The sequence below is a fragment of the Macaca thibetana genome, chromosome 11 (genome assembly GCF_024542745.1).
Source record: "Macaca thibetana thibetana isolate TM-01 chromosome 11, ASM2454274v1, whole genome shotgun sequence".
NCBI classification, from domain to species: Eukaryota; Metazoa; Chordata; class Mammalia; order Primates; family Cercopithecidae; genus Macaca; species Macaca thibetana.
The window spans coordinates 41575446-41595359 of NC_065588.1; the positions used below are offsets into that span (position 1 = coordinate 41575446).

The 19914-nt window shown below is 37.4% G+C and overlaps 1 protein-coding gene across 5 annotated transcripts in view; it reads left to right on the forward strand.

Annotated features, from left to right (window-relative positions):
- The window catches only part of ANO6 (anoctamin 6), a 212810-nt gene that overhangs the window by 144501 nt on the left and 48395 nt on the right, over positions 1-19914 (forward strand). For all 5 annotated transcript variants that reach the window (XM_050746870.1, XM_050746872.1, XM_050746873.1 and 2 more), the window contains 2 exons: positions 9322-9427; positions 13630-13690. In XM_050746870.1, coding sequence (XP_050602827.1) covers positions 9322-9427; positions 13630-13690 — 167 coding nt within the window. The remainder of the gene's footprint in view (positions 1-9321; positions 9428-13629; positions 13691-19914) is intronic.

Below are 19914 nucleotides of genomic sequence, written 5' to 3' on the forward strand. Positions count from 1 at the left end.
AGTTAATACTACCACACTGGCAATACCTAAATTGGAAGAGACATATTCAAACCACAGCAGATACATTGAAAATATTTTCTCCTATTCTGTGGATTGTGTTTTCACTTTCTTCATAGTATTCTTTGAAACAAAATTATGTTTAATTTTGATGACCTCTAGTTTACCTTTTATTCTGTTAGTTGTGCTCTTGGTGTCATGTCTTAGAAACCATTCGGAATCCAAAGTCATGAAGTTTTTTTTAACATTTGTCTTCTAAGAGTTTTATGGATGTAGGTCTATGATTTATTTTAATTTTTGTACCTGGTATGAGATAGAGTCCTACTCTGTCATTTTCTATGTGTATATCTGGTATACCAGCACCATTTTTGAAAAGACTGTTCTCTGTTGAATTATCTTGGCACCCTTGTTGAAAAGCAGTTGGCCAAAAATTTAAGAGTTTGTTTATAGACTCTCAGTTGTTTTCCGTTGATCTACATGTCTGCATTTGATGCAAGTACTACACTTTATTGATCACTGTAACTTTGTAGTCAGTTTTGAAATTGGAAACTTCACATTTTCATTTTTCTTTTTCAAGATTGTTTTGGCTATTCTGGGTCTTTTGCATTTCCATGTGAATTTTAGGATCAGCTTCTCTATTTCTGCAAAAAAAAAAAAAAAAAATCCACCTGGAATTTTGATAAGAATAATGTTGATTCCATAGGTCAGTTTGGAGAGTATTGCCGTCTTAATAATATTAAGTCTTTTAATCCATGAACACAGGATGTCTTTTCATTTATTTAGGTCTTTCATTTCTATCAACAATATTTTATAGTTTCAGTGTATAAGTCTCATACTTCTTTTTTCTCTTAAATTTATTCTAAGTACATTGTTCTTTTGATGGTATTATAAATTGTTTCCTTAATTTTTGGATTACCTATTGTAGTGTATAGAAATGTAATTGCTTTTTTTAATATACTGATTTTTATGTGTGTCCTGCAACCTTGCTAAACTGGCTTATTTGCTCTAATAGTATTTTGGGTGGATTCCTTAGGATTTTTATATACAATGTTATGCTGTCTGTGAACAGAGGTAGTTTTACTTCTTCCTTTCCGATTTGGAGGCCTTTATTTTTTCTTACTTAGTTGTCCTGACTAGATCCTCCTATATAATGATCTTAAGAGGAAAGCATTCAGTCTGACCATTAAGTATGATATTAGCTGTGAGTTTTTTTGTTGATACTCTTTATCAGGTTAGGAAAATTCTATTCCTAGTTTTTGAGTGTTTTTAATCATGGAAGGGTGTTGGATTTTGCCAGATGCTCTTTCTGTGTCTATTGACATTATCTTGTGTGTAGTTTTTGTTCATTATTCTATTAATATGGTATGTTACAAGAATTGATGATTTTTGTACTTTGAATCCTCCTTGCATTCCTGGATAGATCCCACCTGGTCATAGTATGTGGTACTTATTATATGTTGCAGGATTTGGTTTTTTAGTATTTTATTGGAGATTTTTCCATCTATATTTGCAAGAGATATTAGGTCTCTAGTTTTCTTATGTTGTCTTTGGTTTTGGTATCATCACAATACTAGTCACATAGCATGAGTTGAGAAGTGTTCCCTCTTTGCTTTTAAAAGAGATTATGAAACATTGGTGTTAATTCTTCTCATCAGTGAAGCCATCTGAGACTGGGCTTTTCTTTGCAGGAATTTTTTTTTTTCTGCTAGTCCATTCTCTTTATTTGTTGAAAATAGGTCTATTCAAGTTTTCTATTGTTGCTTGAGCTAGCTTAAGTAGTTCATATTTTTCTAGGAATTCATCCATTTTATCTAGGTTGTCTAATTTGTTGGCTTATAATTATGCATAGTATCCCCTTATAATCCTTTTTGTTTTTGTAGGAGTAACAGTAATGTTTCCCCTTTCATTTCTGATTTTAACCATTTGAGTCTTCTCTTTTATCTTTATCGGCCTAGCTAAGTTTGCCAATTTTGTTATCTTTTCAAGGAACCAACTTTGTTTTGTTGTTTTTTTTAACTTTTCTGTCCTCTGTTTCATTTATTTCCATTTGTTGGCTTTTGATTTTAATATTTAGTTCATGTATATTTAATGTAATTACTCATGAAGTAGGAGTTACATCTGCGATTTTGCTATTTGTTTTTCATGTGTCTTTTGTCCCTTGTTTTTCTATTCCTTCATTACTACTTTTTTGTGTGTTAAATATTTCTAGTATGTCATTCTAATTCCATTGTTGTTTCTTTATTGTTTTTTAGTGGCTTCTCTGGGGATTATAATTAACAACTTAATTTAAAATAATATAGTTAAATATTATTTGAAATTTTAATTTCAAATAGTATACAAAAACTTTACTTTGGTATAGATCTGTTCCTTCTCTACTCCTTTGTGGTATTATCATCATGCAAATTACAACTCAATGCATTATAAGCTCACCAACAGTTTCATAATTGTTGCTTTGTGTCTTTTAAATAAGATAGAAGAAAATAGTGACATACAAAAATATGCTTACACTGCTTTTTATATTTATATATGTAGTTAGCTCTATTACTGCTTTTTATTTCTTGAGGTGGATTTGAGTTACTGTCAAGTGTCTATTTAAGCCTGAAGGACTCTCCTAGTATATGTTAAGTGTTTCTTGTCCGTAATGCTTAGGACCAGAAGCGTTTCAGATTTCAGATTTTTTTTCAGATTTTGGAAAATTTGCATTATACTTACCATTTGAGCATCCCAAATCCAAAATGCTCCAGTGAAGATTTTCCTTGAGTATTATGTCAGCACTTGAAAAGTTTTAGATTTTGGAGCATTTCAAATTCAGGTTTTGGGCTTAAAGGTGTTTAACCTGGGCTGGGCACAGTGGCTCATGCCTGTAATCCCAGCACTTTGGGAGGCTGAGGCCAGTGGATCATGAGGTCAGGAGTTCAAGACCATCCTAGCTAACACAGTAAAACCCCATCTCTACTAAAAATACAAAAAATTAGCCAGGTGTGGTGGCACATGCCTGTGGTCCCAACTACTCAGGAGGCTGAGGCAGGGGAATTGCTTGAACCCAGGAGGCAGAGGTTGCAATGAGCTGAAGTCACGCCACTGCACTCTAGCCTGGGTGACAGAGCATGAGACTGTGTCTTAAAAATAAATAAAATAAATAAGGTGTAATCTGTCTAGGGCAGGTGATATGGTTTGGCTGTGTCCTCACTCAAATCTCATCTCAAGTTGTAGCTCCTGTAATTCCCACATATTGTAGGAGTGACCTGGTGGGAGATAATTGAATCATGGGTGTGGTTTTCCCCATATTGTTCTCATGGTAGTGAATAAGTTTCACAAGATCTGATGGTTTTATAATGGGAAACCCATTTCACTTGGCTCTCATTCTTTCTTGCCTGCCTCCATATAAGACATGCCTTTTGCCTTCTGCCATGATTGTGAGGCCTTCCCGGCCATGTGGAACTGTGAGTCTGTTAAACCTCTTTTTATTTTTAGATGAACCAGTCTCAGGTATGTCTTTATCAGCAGTGTGAAAATGGACTAATACAGCAAGTCTGTGCCAACAACAGATTCTTTCAGATTTTATCTGGGAATGTCTTAATTTCTCCATTTTTGAAGGATGGGTTTGCTGGAGATAGAATACTCGGTTGACAGTCATTCTTTCAGCACTTTGAATGTATCATCCCACTGCCTCTGGCCTCCATGGTTTCTGTGAAAAGTTAGCTGTTAATCTTACTGAGGACCGTTTATATGTGATGAATCACTTTTCTCTTTCTGCTGTCACCATTCTTTGCCATGTTTTCTTTGTCTTTGTCTTTAGACACTTTGAATATGATACTCCCCGGTTTAGATCTCTTTGAGTTTATCCTACATGGAATTTGTTGAGTTTGCTGGATGTGCAAAATAGTGTTTTCATTAAATGTGGGAAGTTTTCAGCCACTGATTATTATTTCTGTTTCTCTCCTTTTTTCTCTGGGACTTCTATAATGTATGTGTTGGTATATTTGATGGTGTCCCACTAATTTCTGAGACTGTGTTCCTTTGTCCTCTTTCCTTTTTTGTTCCATTTCTCAGACTGGATAATCTTAATAGACCTAGCTTTCAGTTTGCTGATTCTTCTGCTATTTCATATCTGCCGAGGAGCCCTTCTAATGAGTTTTTTATTTTAGTTATTGTACTTTGCTAATTGTTTTTTTTTTTTTTTTTTTTTTTTTTTTTGAGACGGAGTCTCGCTCTATCGCTCAGGCTGGAGTGCAGTGGCCGGATCTTAGCTCACTGCAAGCTCCGCCTCCCGGGTTCACGCCATTCTCCTGCCTCAGCCTCCTGAGTAGCTGGGACTACAGGCGCCCGCCACCTCACCCGGCTAGTTTTTTGTATTTTTTTTTTAGTAGAGACGGGGTTTCACCGTGTTAGCCCGGATGGTCTCGATCTCCTGACCTCGTGATCCGCCCGTCTCAGCCTCCTGAAGTGCTGGGATTACAGGCTTGAGCCACTAATTGGTAATTTTTAGTAATTCCTATCTCTATTGATATTCTTTTTGTCATGCTTCCTTTAATTATTTAGGCAAGATTTCCTTTAGTTCTCCAAATACGTATAATTGCTAAATATAAAAAGTCTTCATGTAATAAATGCAATATCTGGGTGTCCTCAGGGACAGTTTTACCTACTGCTTTTTCCTGTGTTAGGACCATACTTTTCAGTTTCTTGGTGTGTCTTGTAATTTTACGTTGAGAACTGGGCATTTTAAGTATTATAATGTAGCAAATCTGGAAATCAGATATTTTCCCTCTTCAGAGTTTGTTGTTGCTTCTGTTTATTATTATCACTGCTACTGCTGCTTCCCTTTGTTTAGTTACTTTCCTGAACTACTTGTCTTTGTCATGTGTGACCATTGCAGTCTGTGTTCAATAAGATTTGTTGTTAGCTAATGATTGGATTAGCTAGTAATTGCATTAAATGCCTACTACCAGTAATTTTCGTTTCTCTGCCTTTGCCTCATGGCTCTGTGTGCATGTGTATTAAGGAATGTGTTTAATGCTCTAGCAGGTAGTTTTCAGTTCTTCCTTAGCTTTTCCTTCTTGCCAATGCAGAACCTCAAAGTCAGTCAGAGGTGAGGGATTAAGGTTTTCTCAGGTCTTTCTTGGCCATGTGCACTATCCTACACATTTGCATGGCCTTCTGCAATCTCAGAAATATGTTGGAACTTTCTAGAGCCCGCTGTGCACATCTCATTTCCTAATTTTTCCTTTTAAGTTCTTTCGTTGACCACTTGTTAACCTCTACTGGTATCACTGCCTCAGGCAGCTACAATGTGAAATAATTCTTGCCAATCGCTTTCAACAGACACTTTGGTGATAGTGCTGTTCACAATATGAGCTCTGAGTATGAGGTTTGAAAAGAATGACAAAACATTCATATACCCCAATAACAGAGAGCCAAATCATGAGTGAAATCCCATTCACAATTGCTTCAAAGAGAATAAAATACCTAGGAATCCAACTTACAAGGCATGTGAAGGACCTCTTCAAGGAGAACTACAAACCACTGCTCAATGAAATAAACGAGGACACAAACAAATGGAAGAGCGTTCCATGCTTATGGATAGGAATAATCAATATCGTGAAAATGGCCATACTGCCCAAGATAATTTATAGATTCAATGCCATCCCCATTAAGCTACCAATGACTTTCTTCACAGAATTGGAAAAAACTGCTTTAAAGTTCATATGGAACCAAAAAAGAGCCTGCATTGCCAAAACAGTCCTAAGCCAAAAGAACAAAGCTGGAAGCATCACGCTACCTGACTTCAAACTATACTACAAGGCTACAGTAACCAAAACAGCATGGTACTGGTACCAAAACAGAGATATAGACCAATGGAACAGAACAGATCTTTGACAAACCTGACAAAAACAAGAAATGGAAACCTGACAAAAACAAGAAATGGGGAAAGGATTCCCTATTTAATAAATGGTGCTGGGAAAACTGGCTAGCCATAAGTAGAAAGCTGCAACTGGATCCCTTCCTTACACCTTATACAAAAATTAATTCAAGATGGATTAGAGACTTAAATGTTAGACCTAAAACCATAAAAACCCTAGAAGAAAACCTAGGCAATACCATTCAGTACATAGGCGTGGGCAAGGACTTTATGTCTAAAACACCAAAAGCAATGGCAACAAAAGCCGAAATTGACAAATGGGATCTAATTAAACTAAAGAGTTTCTGCACAGCAAAAGAAACTACCATCAGAGTGAACAGGCAACCTACAGAATGGGAGAAAATTTTTGCAATCTACTCATCTGACAAAGGGCTAATATCCAGAACCTACAAAGAACTCAAACAAATTTACAAGAAAAAAATAACCCCATCAAAAAGTGGGCAAAGGATATGAACACACACTTCTCAAAAGAAGACATTTATGCAGCCAGCAGACACATGAAAAAATGCTCATCATCACTAGCCATCAGAGAAATGCAGATCAAAACCACCATGAGATATCATCTCACACCAGTTAGAATGGCAATCATTAAAAAGTCAGGAAACAACAGGTGCTGGAGAGGATGTGGAGAAATAGGAACACTTTTACACTGTTGGTGGGACTGTAAACTAGTTCAACCATTGTGGAAGACAGTGTGGCGATTCCTCAAGGATCTAGAACTGGAAATACCATTTGACCCAGCCATCCCATTACTGGGTATATACCCAAAGGATTATAAACCATGCTGCTATAAAGACACATGCACACGTATGTTTATTGCGGCACTATTCACAATAGCAAAGACTTGGAACCAACCCAAATGTCCATCAGCGACAGACTGGATTAAGAAAATGTGGCCCATATACACCATGGAATACTATGCAGCCATAAAAAAGGATGAGTTCACGTCCTTTGTAGAACAGAAAACGAAACACCTCATGTTCTCACTCATAGGTGGGAACTGAACAGTGAGAACACTTGGACACAGGAAGGGGAACATCACACACCGGGGCCTGTTGTGGGGTCAGGGGAGCGGGGAGGGATAGCATTACGAGAAATACCTAATGTCAATGATGAGTTAGTGGGTGCAGCACACCAACATGGCTCATGTATACATATGTAATAAACCTGTACGTTGTGCACATGTACCCCAGAACTTAAAGTATAATAAAAAAGAAAAAAAAAAAGAATGAGAAATCCTGAGCATGGAGCTTCTCAGGGGAGCTGCTAGACAGGTCAGATAGTAAGACTTCTCTGAGGATGGGTTTTTTGGGGTAGCTTTAGACTACTTCTTCCCCCTTCAGTGGCTGCTAGGCTGCTGTTTTTCACAGTCTGTAGTTACAAACCTGTTGGTTTTTAAGGCTACCATGAAGCTAGGGAGATGGGGATGGGAATCAGTCAGGTTAAAATGCCACAGGCCTCATCCTTATAGAGATTTAGCCAGTTTTCCTCAAATAAATGCTCCTCAGATGACATCAGCAGTTGATTAATTTCCAGAGTTCAGCAAAGGCTGATTTTGACAATTTTTGCCTGTGTTCTCATTGCTTTTATGGAGGGAGAGGGTTTTCCAAGATCTTTACTCAGCTATTCTAGGAAAACTTCCCATTCCTATTTGTTTTTCCTTAGTTATTTGCAAGACCACCTAACTGCACAACCCCAGTCCTCGTCACATACAAGTCTAGCCTATCTGAATGGCTTCTCCTAGAGGGAGCAGCACGCATTGTCACTTGGGTTGTTTTTTTGTTTTTGTTTTTGTTTTGTTTTGTTTTTGTATTAATTTATAGGAGTTCTTTAAATACTCTGACAAATAATCGTTTGTCATTTTTATATCTGCAAAACTTTTACCAATTTGTGGCTTATATTTTTCTCCCTTTAATGTTATTTTTTTAATTACATTCTTTGAAAATATCTTGAATGTATCAATATTTTTCTTTGTGGTTTATGCTTTTTGGTTTCTTGTTTGTGAGATTCTCCTTACTCTGAGGTTATCTAGATTTTTTTTTTTTCCTAGTAAGTTGGTACGTTGGCATTCTCATTTTCTACCTGGATTGATGTATATAAAATACCATTAGGGGTTCAATTTTATGTTTATTCATATGGATATCCTGTTGTACCAGACCCGTTTTATTGAAATGTCAGTTCTCACTTTACTAATTTGCTTGGCCAGCTCTGGTATATATCAGTTTTTATATAGGCAAGAGGTCTGTTTCTGACCTCTTTATTTTCTTCTGTTGGTCAGTTTTTCTTAACCTCTCCCATAATGCCTTTGTCTTCAGAAGTATTTTGACTGTTCTGAGTCTCTGCTCTTCCAGTGAATTTATAGCTTAAATGGGAGATAACTAATATCTTTAAATATTGATTATTACAAATTACAAACATTGATTATTACAAATTACAAATTGATTATTACAAATTGATTATTCAAATTGTGAATATGATAGTGTAGGCCTTCTTTAATGCATTTCAGAAAAATTCTATTTTCTCCCTATAAATCTTAACATATTTTGAATTAGATTTATTCCTGAACACTTTATATTTTTTACACTATTAAAATGGTATTTTTAAAGAATTATTTCCTAATAATTACAGGTGTATGGGGACATAATTCCTTTTTGTGTCCCTGTATTTTGTATATTGATTTTGCATCCAGCAAATTTTACTCAACTTATTTTTGCTTTGTTTTCTGAGACAGAATCTCACTCTGTCACCCAGGCTGGAGTGCAGTGGCATGATCTCAGCTCACCTCCTGGGTTCAAGCCATTCTCCTGCCTCAGCCTCTCTAGTAGCTGGGATTACAGGCATGCACCACCATGCTGTGCTGATTTTTATATTTTTAGTAGAGACAGGGTTTCACCATGTTGGCCAGGCTGGTCTTGAACTCCTGACCTCAGGTGATCCACCCGCCTCAGCCTCCCAAAGTGCTGGGATTACAGGCATGAGCCACTGCACCCGGCCTTTACTCAACTTATTCTAATAATTTATCTTTAGGGTCTATTGAGTCATCCATATAGATAGTCATGTAATCTGTTAGTAATAACAGTTCCCTTTCTTCCTGGCTTATCCTTGTGGCCTTATTTTACTTGACATACGATGCTGGCAGAGACCTCCAACTGAAAAGAAACAGTGATAGAAGAATCTTTTGCTTTATTCCTGATCTAAAGGAAATACTTTCAGCATTTTACCACTTAGTATAATTTTTAATGAGTTTTATGTAACAAGCCTTTATCGGGTTAATGAAGTTCACTTCTGTTTCTAGTTTTACTTGGTTTAGTTTTGTTTCTTATTGTGAATGGATATTGGATTTTACCATGCTCCCTTAAATTGATTAAATTTTTTAAAATTAAGTTTTATTTCTCTCTTTTTAGCAAAGAAGTTTGTCATCCTGATATTGGCGGCAAGATCATAATGTGTCCTCAGTGTGATAGGCTTTGTCCATTCTGGAAACTCAATATTACTTGCGAGTCCTCAAAGGTAATTTTGCTATTCCCAATATTTACACCTAATGAAAGATTTTTTTTTTCTAATGATAATTTAGATAAAATTTAGATATTATATCTTTTTTCCTCTTAGGAATTCAGACAGATATTTTTCAACTAACCTTTCAAACATTTTGTACATTAATATACAATGCTTTATTCCTCTTTTACAAATAATAAAATTGTGATTTAAGACCTTAGATAAAATCTCATAGAGTGTCAGTGAGATAATGATGGAATCTAAACTATTTGAGTATTTCAAGTAATCAAAGCAGAAATCTCAAACCCATTTTATCTTATAAATACTTTTTAATAGATTTACTACAGGTTGAGTATTTGTTATCTGAAATGCTTGGGATCCAAAGTGTTTTGGATTTTGGAATATTTGCCTTAGACTTACTGGTTGAGCATCCCTAATCCAAAAATCCAAAATCTGAAATGCTGCCTTGAACATTTCCTTTGAACATTGTGTCAGTACTCAAAAAGCTTTGGATTTGGGATACTCAACCTTTATAAGTATTTTCCTTAATTCAAGTAAGTGGAAACCTGAAATCTGTACTTCTGTTTTCCCCCTTTCAACATATGCCAAAACTGTGCTTAGATTGTAAACACCCTGATGGTCAGACTTAGACTATAACTATGCATGAGAAAGGTTTTATATGTGATAAAAGGTATTTGTCTTAAAACATTGCCAGAAAACACATCTGGCTCTCCTTATACATGCAGATGGTCCTGAGGTTTAGGACGAGCATCAAGAGTGGAGGGAGCTTACTGAAAGCAGGCTGGAAATCTGGACAGAAAGAAAGATGGTCAGCTTACTTCAGAGCATTTTCCTTACAATTCTGACCTACGCTTTCCTCTGATGATCTTCTCTTTATCCCCTTGTTCTGCCATGAGAGTTTAGGAATCATTAGTGGCCCTAGAACATTGTGGCCTACTCCGTGTAAGTCAGATTTTAGCAGAATGTATTACTGTTATACTGATGCCACTTTCTATATCATACTTTGCATAGTTTTTATACTTACCACTTTTAACATACACAACAACCCTGTGAGATAGGTGGAACAGGCATTATCTCCATTTTACAGTGTAAAATACTGGGGATGTGGGAGATCAAATAATCTACCCAAAGTCACCCACCTAGTAACTGCAGAGTCAGAAATTTATAACAAATCTGCATTTCTCATCATTACCATATTCTTTGCCAGCTGACATTGCAGGCACTTTACTCAGATCCAGCTCTATGTTTGAAAAATTGTTTCACTACTTAGTTAAGCTGATTGCAGGGTGTTGTCAACAGATGGATTTTTATACTTAATTTAGAAATTAAGCCCCCTCTTCCAAACCAACACAAACTCTAGACTATAAATATGTGTTGTAGATCACATAGAGTAAAAGACTTGAAGCTAGTAAGAAGGAAGCTGCTTCCAGTGATGCTGACTCATAGGCTCAAGGGCACTAGTTAACTGCATCCCGAAGTACTGGCTTTAAGGCAGATGCCAATGATAATACCAGAGGCAGATTGTCATCTACAAAGATGCAAGTGGAAGTTTCATTTTCCTTAAGAAGTTCTCTCCTTCACACTCCCCACACCCACCTCTTCTTCTTTCTTCTGCTCCAACTACCCATCCTTAAGCACATGACTTTCAAATATGCCCCGTGTGCATTTTTTTATTGTTTTGAAAAAAAGAAATGAATCTTTAATTCTATTCCAGTTTCCTCAAGGATCCCTTGAGTCTTGTCAGAATGATTTACAAAGGGAAGGAAACATAATACAAGTAAGAGGACGAAATGGAAAAAAAAAGAGTTTGAAAAAGAAAAAGAGCACTTTTTCTGGCTTCTCTGTTTGTGAATTGTTTTTTCCTTCATATATTTATGTATTTATATGTCTTTCTTTTGGAAAGAGAGTACTAATTTACAGATATGCTTACCTTTTAGCAAATTAAAAATAGAAATATAAAATCAGGACCAAAGAAATCAGGAAACAATTATGCAGATAATAAGGATTCATACTGTTTTTTTTTATTATTATTAAATAAGATTCTTAGCTTTCTAGCTGGTAGGATAAAGGGAAAACATGGTAAGTTCTAATATTTTGTTCATAAAAACACATTTAGTTATAAAATTTTGACTTTGCTTCTTTCCAGGAAGAAAGCATAACAAATTGTCATTCTTCCCCCCAAGATTCTAATTGGTTTCTCTGCTTAAAATCATCATGCCTACATATGCAGCTCTTTCTTTTCTTTCCTGCTCTATGTGAGTAAAGCAGTATGCTGATTCAGACTGCTCTCAGCACAGCTGTCTTGCCCTCTCTGTGCCATCCTGCCTAGCAAGCTAAGCTAGGCTTCTTACCAAATAAGCTCCTTGCTTCCTTTTTCTCTTACTTCCTGCTTCCACATAGTTCATGGAAGACAGAGCAAAGAAGTCAGCTATCTTATTCTTTCTCAAGGGTCCAGGATTCTCACACATGTGGCAAAAATACTAACTTCATTCAGGCCTAATTCCCGCATAGGAGTGCTAGGCATGTCCCTCACCTTCAGCAAGGCAGCTGGAATGATCTTGACATTGGCAGTACACTTCCTCTTTCGTAATGCTCCCATTTTTCCCTCTAGTACTGACAAGTGTTTCCATTGACGTTTTCTCAAAAGAGTAGAGCTAAGAATTCACAGATGGGATTTTCTTTTTGGAGTAGGTGAGCAGAAGTGTCAAGGCAAGTAGAGTGTTGTCAAATACTTAGAAGATTGCCTTGATTCCTAAAATGGAAGTAGCATTGGACAGAATCTTCAATAATAGCATTACAACATGCAGAACTGTTTTTTATGGGACCTTTCTTACAGTTTTACAATAAAGGATAAGGCATAGCATTAAAAATTAACTTGGAGAAGATGGTTCCATGAGAGTCAAAGGTAAAAGATTTGAAATATGTGGTCTGTGGAATACCTGGACTAGAGGAGTAAGTGGAAAGCATTGTTCCCCAGAGCAGGCATGCATTTATTCTGTCTTCCTTGAGGTTTTGTAGAAGAATAATTGGATGACAGACAATTAAGGATTATGCTTGCTTTTTCTCATCACAATCAGTGTGGATGATTGAGGGGGCCTTGAAAATCAGATGGATGAGAATGTAGCTGTTCTTTTATGAAAATAACAAAAGTAATGTTTTTACGTAGATGAAGTTTTATCCACTTTATTCGAGTATAAAGAGCAACCAAAAAAAATCACCTAAAACAAAGTAGACTTTCTACTTCAAAGCAGCTTTGAGTCTTCTTTAACATTTGAAAAGGCTTTTTTTTTTTTTTTTTACCTATAGCTTCTTTTTCTACCCAGTCCCTGTCCTTTTATATGATCTGTCATAAAGTAAATATAATATGCTTGTCACTTTGTCCATTATCTTTATAGTATTTTTTTAGGAAATGTAAAATTGCTCATTAATGAAAAATTAGTAACTAATTAAAATATTTTCCAGGAACTCATAGAGGGAGATAGGCTACTTATATACTAGCAAAGAGATAAAACTTAGCAGAACTAGTGAATAAAGCCTTCTTTGGCCAGATATGTTATGATCATTCATGATCATTGTATTCACTGTAATGTTAGCAAAAGCACCTGTGCATCCTTTATTCCAGTAGAAGCATCTGTCAATGATGGTAGAAAAGCTATCATTGGGTTTAAGAAAACAGAGCTCTCCTGGAGGAGAGCCACCTCGAGATAAACCTCAGCTTTGTATGTCTCTTAACAGGAAAAACAGGAATTCTGAAACTTACCCTCTGACCAGGTTGGGATGATGATAAGATAAAAATCATAAATCTAAAAGTTGCTTAGGGGTCATTGTATTCGTACAGCCATACTACTTCCTCAAATCCATTATGACAGCTCATAAGAGGCTGTTATTCAAGCCCAATAGAGGCTTTCAACTCAGTGGAATTCTAGGAACTATATCTATTTCCTTTTTGGGATATGCAAAGTTTCATTGGAAAAGACACTGGTTAATACAGCAAAGATTGTTTGCTTTTAAAAGAATCAAATTTCACTATAAGTATGTAGTAGATACATTGAATGAGTATGATCATAGATGATTGTTAAACTAGGCATCAACTTTGAAAAGAACTTAAAGACTGTAGAATAGACAAAGCATTTCATATTTACTGAATCTAATAAGTGGAGGATATGACTCATTTCTATGTCATTTATATTTTCCAGAAATTGTGCATCTTTGACAGTTTTGGAACCCTGGTCTTTGCAGTATTTATGGGAGTATGGGGTAAGTTATATTTTTTTTCATGCACTCAATTTGATAGTATTATACAGTTTTATGTAGGCTATCAAAGTAACCCAATTTTAGGACCTTGTATTGCCCAGGCTTCAACTCCCCTAGAATTCCATTTATAACTGAGGACATTGTATCAGTTAGCTTTTACTATATTAAAATCTGCATGAAAATATATCAGCTTAAAACAACAAACCTTATTTCCCATGTTTATTATTTCTCATCATTCTCTGGGTCAGCTGAGAAGTTCTTTAGGCATGGGCTGGCTCGGCTGACTCTAGTAAGCTGGCAGCTCCACTGGGATAGACAATCTTGCAACTAGAAACCTCGTTTGGTCTGTGGGGCTCAGCTGGGAAGGTTTCTCTACTCTACGTGGTGTCTCATCTTCAAATAGGCTAGCCCAGGATTCTTGGTGTCAGGGTTCCAAAGAGAAGAGAGGACAAGCTTCAGTGCGTATGCATTTTTAAGCCTATTGTTGCACCAAGTTAGCTAATGTCCCATCAGCCAAAGTAAGTCGTATGGCCAAACCAGCATCAATGTGGAGCGGTGGGAGTACTACTCAGTGGCTTGGATGTAGGAGGCATGATTTGTTGGAAGCCATTATTGCAACAGCCCTCACAGTGTGATACAACCTAACTTTTATGGGAGTGGAGGTCAGGAGGAGGCAGCAACACAGTGATTATGGGTGAGCTTTCTTCCTCATACACTTCTGTGTGAGCAGATATTTAATGAGTATCTGCTACTTGTATAATAATAAGAAACTCTACTTACTAACTAGAACAGATATAATTCTACAGGATCTAATTCCCATATGGTAATTTTAACACTATATTATTTACTTTGGGATAGCATCATTAATACAATGAGGCAGTTATCATTTTCTTTAAATGCAAACTTTAAATGTTTAATTGATCTAAATGTTCTAACATAGAAGAAAAATATCCATTTTCAAAATTAGATGCATTTCCAATTTCATTGTGTAAGTATGAGAAACAGCAGAATTCAGGTTATAGGAAGGCGGAGGAAAAAACTGAACCAAGTTTCTTATTCTTTAAAGGACGACACATCAACGTATGTATCTCACAGAATCAGTTATTTACAGTGTCCTCAGCAGTATTTCTCTTTGGTAGTGATTGTACCTATGAAGAATTACCAAATGGGTCACAGAACGGACAATACGATTATTTTGCTCACTTTTTAGAGACACTCGTTGCCACTCAACAGATAAAGTGCACTGTAAGGTGACCAGACGTCCCAATCAGTTACACTGGCATTTGGCCATTTAGCATGTTTTGGCTGGAGACCAAACTCTGGCTAATATTTGACACATAGAAGAATAAAGATTGAATTTATGTATTAAGATCCTCTGTGCTCCTGCAATGTAATACGCCCCCTGCCTACCCTCCGCCCCTCCCCAGTAAAAGCTTTAGGTACTGAACACGTGGGTCAGCACTTTTAACTATTAACTGTACTCTCAGCGTTGAATCATAATGTATAACATACTAACACATCTACTGAACTCCATATACTAATGGATGCTGATAGCCCCAGTTAAAGAAGACATTTGAAATAAAACAAAAAAATGTTAACTTTGACACTAGAAAGACAAACCTCAAATTTCCTAGCTAACTTTCCCTTCTCTGATCATTAACTACACCATGGTTATAGAACTGACGTACACATTAGCTGCTGATTTTATTTTATCTGATTTTAGAACGCAGAAAGTATTTCAGCACTGCCTGTAGCATCATATGTGTATCTTTAAGGATATATATGATAAACTTTTTAAGTGCTTTGTGTGGCTTTCCTTGTTACTTCTGCTTTGAGAACTACTGCTGTGAACCACTTTACAGAAATTCTGAAATTGCAGAACCAAACAGGCTATAGCCTCATATGAAGTTATTCATATCACCACCATTATGTTCCTGCAGCATCTCTTTTGTGCCCAGATGCATATGGCACTTAGAGTATTTTTCTGCTCCCTAGAAATTATAAAAGTTGAGAGTAGAAAACCTTTTGTAATCAATATAATATAAATCATATACTTACCTTAAAAATGTCCATCCTTTTAGGACAAGGCAGCCCACCTGTTCATACTGATTCATAGAGTCCTAAACACCAACCCATGGTTGAAGTTAAAAGTTCTAAACGCATCCTGCCCACTCCCTTCCTTGTTGCATCTTGCCTACTTATACCTGATTCTCCCTGGATCAGACTCTTGGCTGCATGACTGCAATGTTTAATTTTCACCTTTGAGGGGTGAGTTCTAAACTAGGCCTAGTTATTTCCAGAAAACCACCAGTCATCTGGCTCACTAAGGACCTGGGGAATCAGGAAGCCTAACTAGCTGCACTTGGGGATCAGAAAACAGCTGCTGTGACTGTTACTTTCAGACCTGTGCTGCTTCTGCTGGGTCCACACCAGCAAAATAATGCAGCTCCTGCTACCACCACCCTGACTCCATTCAGCCCAGTTTCTGACTTAAGTGACATGCAGATGCTTCTGACAGGCATTTTTAAAAATCAGATCTGGAACCCTAGCTGCAAGAGAGTTTCTAGCCTTTGAATTAGGAAGTTGGAATAAACGACTGGGTGTGGTGGCTCACGCCTGCAATCTCAGCACTTTGGGAAGCTGAGGCAGGTGGATCACTGAGGTCAGGAGTTTGAGACCAGCCTGGCCAACATGGTGAAACCCCGCCTCTACTAAAAATACAAAAATTAGACAGGTGTGATGGTGCACACCTGTAATCCCAGCTGGAGGCTGAGGCACGAGAATTTCTTGAATCCGGGAGACAGAAGTTACAGTGAGCCAAGATCACTACTGCACTGCAGCCTGGGCGACAGAGTGAGACTCCATCTAAAAGAAAAAAAGTTGCAATAAAAGCTGAGCGAGTTAATCTAACTCCTGTGCCTCTGTGGGTTATGAGGCCTAAATAGTTTCGAGGCCTGTTAAAACATCCTAGACCTTCAGCAGCAAACCCTTACAGCAACCAGAACATTTCCATCTACCAGAATGTGTCTTGTCCTTAGACAATGCAGGATATAACACCACTAACACTTTACTGCTCTGAAATCTTTTTGGGTATATGGACATCTTCTTCATCTGATGCATATTTTGTTTAGATATAATAATATCCCGATTAAGAGGAAGAGCTGTTACTGATCTCCAAGTTCCAGACAACCTTTCTCTTTTCTCATTATATATTGATGTAAGAGTTTTAACTGTGTCTAATCAGCACCTCTGGTTTGCCAGAGAACAGAAGTGCAGTGCTCCCTGCTGGAGTTCTGTCAGATGTCTTATTGCAGGGGGAGAGAGCAAAAGATACAGAACAGAAATTTCTGTCTGTGATCATGCACGGTCACCCCAGGACCTGGTGCCCTCAATCTGGGACACACAGCATTGTGAGTCAGCACTGATGTGGCCCAGGAGTACTCCAGAACACTGGGTGACTATTAGGTTAGCAGTGCCTTCCATAGACCCTGCAGAATCTGAGGCTGAGTGAAATAAGGAACTAAAACACTCTCCCATTGCTGCAACTCCCCGGGGTTTTCCTTCAAGGCTGAGGATTTGCTAACAGCTCATTATTTCTCACCAGGCTATGTCTTGCTTGCATTGCAATCCTATCACTTCCCAGGCAGAACTGCTTCCTATAGTTCAGAATTTGGTAAACAGAAGCATATGTTCAAGTTCAGGGAGGAGAGAAGAGGGCATCCACTGTTCTTCCCTTATAGCACCGACTAGAATTGCTTACGTTGCTCTTTGTGAGAAAAGTTAAGAATGTGTTCATGAATTATCTCCTAGTTGATATTGGATAGATGTGAGATAGATGCTAGATAGGTACTGAGTAAATGAGTGGCTATCACACTCCAGTTTTAAAGATGAAGAAGATGACACTCAGGGAGTGAGCTATCTAAAGATGACACTCAGGGGCCAATTATCTAAAGCCCCATAGACAGAAAGTGACAACAATAGAATAAGAGTTCTGCCAATAATTTGGCTATTAGTCTTTAGATTGATGACAAAATACAGTGTATATTAATGAAGTTGCAGCAAGCTTTTAGAAAGATGCAGAAATTTGGTTTTTACTGATATAATTGCATTATTTTGTTTGATGCTGTGAAAAAAAAAATGAGAATGGGTTAGAAACTGTCAGTTTAGTCTCATTGGTTCTACCTCATGTGACACAGGTGCAGACCCTTCTTTCTAGCACAGAAATAAGAAACCACCAGTCTTCCAGCCTAATTTTAACAGGCTTATAAGTACCAGTTTTTCATTTATGCCTGTAAGTGTCAAAGTGCAACAAGATTTTAATGTGCTTAGTCACAGCATCCTTAAAAAATGGTTCTGCTGGAAGAGTATGTTTGCAGTCTGTAAGGTAGAAGAGTACACATGATAATTCCTTCAGCTGTTGACCCTGCACCCCTCCCCACAGTCAGGGTGCTCAAGCTTGATCTCACCAGTAAACTGTCAATGCTTCATGGTATATTCTCCATCTGGGGTTATCCTGGCCTCTTGCTGGGTACAGGAATACCTCAGAGATACTGTGGGTTAGGTTCCAGACCACCACAAGAAGGTGAATATCACAGTAAAGGGAGCCACACAAATTTTTTGTTTCTCAGTGCATATCAAAGTTACGGTTTTACCATACTGTAGTCTAGTGAGTGTGCATAGCATTGTCAAAAAATGTACATACTTTAAAAATACTTTGTTACTAAAATGCTGACAATCATCTGAGCCTTTAGAGAATGTTCATCTTTTTGCTGGGGGAGGGTCTTGTCTCGGTGTTGATGGCTGCTCACTGATTAGCAGGGTGGTTGCTGAAGGTTTAGGTGGCTATGCCAATTTCTTAAAATAAGACAACAATAAAGTTTGCCACATTAGTGCACTCTTTTTTCACAAAAGAGTTATCTAGCATGTGATGCTGTACGGTAGTATTTTACCCATAGTAGAACTTCTTTGAAAATTGGAGTCAGTCCTCTCAAACCCTGCTGCAGCTTTATCAGCTAAGTTTGTATAATATTCTAAATCCTTTGTTGTCATTTCAGTAATGACAACATCTTCCCAGGAGTAGATTCCATCTCAGGAAACCACTTTCTTTGCAGATCCATAAAAAGCAACTTCTTATTCCTTCAAGTCTGATCATGAGACTACAGCAGTTCAGTCACATCTTCAGACTCCATTTCTAGTTCCTCTTGCTCTTTCTACCACATCTGCAATGACTTCCTCCACTGAAGTTTTGAACTTCTCAAAGTCATCCATGAGGGTTAGAATCAACTTCTCCTAAACTCCTGTTAATGTTGACATCTTGACCTCCTCCCATGAATTATGAATGCTCTTAAATGGCATCTAGAATGGTGAATCTTTTCCAGAAGATTTCTGTTTATTTTGCCAATGTCTAGCCAAATAATTACTATCTATGGCAGCTGTAGCCTTACTAAATGTATTTCTTAAATAATAAAATATGAAAGTTGAAATGACTCCTTGATCTATGGGCTGCAGAATGGGTGCTGTGTTCATAGCCATGAAAACAATATTAATCTCTGTACATCTCCATCAGAGTTCTTGGGTGAGTGGATACATTGCCAATGAGCAGTAATTTTTTTAAAGGTAATTTTTTGTGAACAACGGGCTTGAAATAATTCAGCACACCATGTTATAAACAGATGTGCTGTCATCTAGGCTCTATTGTTCCATTTAGAGTACAGGCAGAGTAGATTTCACATAATTCTTAGAGGCCCTAGGGTTTTTGGAATGATCTATGAGCATTGGCTTCAACATGAAGTCACCAACTGCATTAGCCCCTAACGAGAGAGTGAGCCTGTCCTTGGAAGTTCTGAAGCCAGGCATTGACTTCTCCGCTCTAGCTGTGAAAGTCCCAGATGACATCTTCTTCAGTGGGAGGCTATTTCATCTACCTTGAAAGTCTGTTGTGTAGCCACCTTCATCAAGGATCTTAGCTAGATCTTCTGGATAACTTGTTCTGCTTGCATATTAGCACTTGCTACTTCACCTTGCACTTCTATGCTATGGAGATGATTTCTTTCCTTAAACCTCATGAGCCAACCTCTGCTAGCTTCAAACTTTTCTTCTGCAGCTTCCTCACCTCTCTCAGCCTTCACAGAATGGAAGAGAGTTCCGGCCTTGCTCTGAATTAGGCTGTGGTTGAAGGGAATAGTGTGGCTGGTTTGGTCTTCTATCCAGATCATTAAAACTCTCTC